At 34.8% G+C, this 2,180-nt stretch overlaps 1 protein-coding gene across 1 annotated transcript in view; it reads right to left on the minus strand.

Annotated features, from left to right (window-relative positions):
• Nucleotides 1-1,184: 1,184 nt before the first annotated feature.
• Nucleotides 1,185-2,180, minus strand: part of LOC106011326 (elastase-1-like) — an 8,007-nt gene continuing 7,011 nt past the window's right edge. Inside the window, exon 8 of the mRNA XM_013080522.1 lies at nt 1,185-1,352. Within this exon, the coding sequence (XP_012935976.1) occupies nt 1,185-1,352 (168 nt within the window). The remainder of the gene's footprint in view (nt 1,353-2,180) is intronic.

Here is a 2,180-nt window from a genome sequence, read left to right on the forward strand (position 1 = left end):
ATACATAAATAAATAAATAAATAAATACATTTTAAAAAAATAAAATAAATAAATAAATAAATTTTAAAAAGACATAGATAGATAGATAGATAGATAGATAGATAGATAGATAGATAGATAGATAGATAGATAGATAGATAGATAGATAGATAGATAGATAGATAATAGATAAATAGATAGATAGATAGATAGATAGATAGATAGATAGATAGATAGATAGATAGATAGATAGATAGATAGATAGATAGATATAGATAGTTAGGTAATAAACCAAAAAAGAAAGAAAGAAAGAAAGAAAGAAAGAAAGACTACACAACATGGTGATGACGTTGTTTTGTTTTGGATTTGTTTTTTGTTTTGTTTTTTGTAGGGGGGGGTTGGAAAGGGGGGGGGGGGTTGCCTTTTTTCCGAGAGATAAATAGTTAACAAATCAGTCCACAAAGAAAAAAGATAGAAAGATGGGAATGAAGAGAGAGAGAACATAAATAAATAAATGAATTTGTTAACGAATGAATGAATGGGTGAATGAATGAATGAATGAATGAATGAGTGAATGGATGAAGGAATGAATGAATGAGTGAATGAATGAATGAATGAAAGTGTAATGGCCACGTGGAATAATTTGGCACGTAATATCGAGTGCGACATATTAATACGAACAATAATTCATCAAGGCCACATAATAATATTATACAATAACACAACACAACATACCGCCCCTCAAATATCCCCATCGGGGGTAGGAAAGGGGCGCTGGTAGGTCCTACTTCTTCATTATCCTTCTGTTGTTTCTGTCTGTCTGTCTGTCTGTCTGTCTGTCTGTCTGTCTGTCTGTCTGTCTGTCTGTCTGTCTGTCTGTCTGTCTGTCTGTCTGTCTACTAAATAACCATGATTGTGTCGATGTGCTTCTTTTTCCTCAAACACACTTCTCTCTGTTGTTTCTGACTGCCTATCTTACTATTTGCCAGCACTAAATGCTCAGTATTGTGCCGATGTGCTTCACTATACTCAAACAACAACAACAGCAACAACAACAACAACAACAATAACAACAACAAAAGAGGCGGTGGTCCTGGCGAGGAGCACGCTCTTCAGGGCTCCAAACAATTCGAAGGAATAGGCTCTCACATACACAACAACAGCAACAACAAATACAACAACAACAACAAATACAGCACCAAAAACTAACCGCTTCTGGTACGTCCCCAGCCAGAGAGATCGCATTGTTTGGTAGGAAGGGTGTCTATATAAAAGCCCAGAGACACAATCCGAGTCCTGCTGTTGAGTCGGGCAGAGGAGGACAGAGTGAGCATTGCTATGTCGTAGTCTTGGTAGGTACGGTAACTGCTGTGCTGTGTTCGCGGAAGAGAGAGGAAGGGGGGGGGGCAAAATACAAACTCAAAACAAAACACAAACTCATCATCATCATCATCATCATCATCATCATCATCATCATCATCATCATCATCATCATCATCATCATCATCATCATTGAATATTTTGTCAGTCCTTCGTCTAATCACACAGACAAACAGACAGGCACATGTATTTGTCATAAAATTATAGCAAAGTGCCATAATACTGTATTATTATTATGAATGTTTCACACAGATTCAATCAATATCAGCCAAGACATTGTCCTTAATATGAGATGAGAGAAATCTAAAATGTTACAGAACATAGTATGAAACTAAATTATATTTACAGTCGAACTTGCTCTCACTGCCACCTGTCCAAGACAATCATCTGTACTGTTTCCCACTCCCACCTTGCGGGTTGTTTTTTTGGTTTATTATAATAACACAGCTCAAAATGTTCACATGTTGAGGACAATAACTTTTCTTCTAGACTAAGGGTGACAGTCTTAGACAATATTTTAAACTGTAATTATAATATCATTAAATAATCATGATACAGTTCGCAACGTCCAAATGTCGATGACAATAACTTTCCTCCTCGACTATAAAGTGACAGTCTTAGACAATACTATTTCCACTGTAATTATACATTATTATCAATTAAGTAGAATAACACAGTTCAAAAAGTCAACATATTGAAGACAACAACTTTTCTTCTCAACAATAGTTGGCAGTCTTAGACAATATTTCGACTGTAGTTATATATTATTTATGTATTATTATTATTATCGTTATTATTATTATTATTATTATTATTATTAT

This window comes from Aplysia californica, unplaced genomic scaffold (genome assembly GCF_000002075.1).
Source record: "Aplysia californica isolate F4 #8 unplaced genomic scaffold, AplCal3.0 scaffold00090, whole genome shotgun sequence".
NCBI lineage: Eukaryota > Metazoa > Mollusca > Gastropoda > Aplysiida > Aplysiidae > Aplysia > Aplysia californica.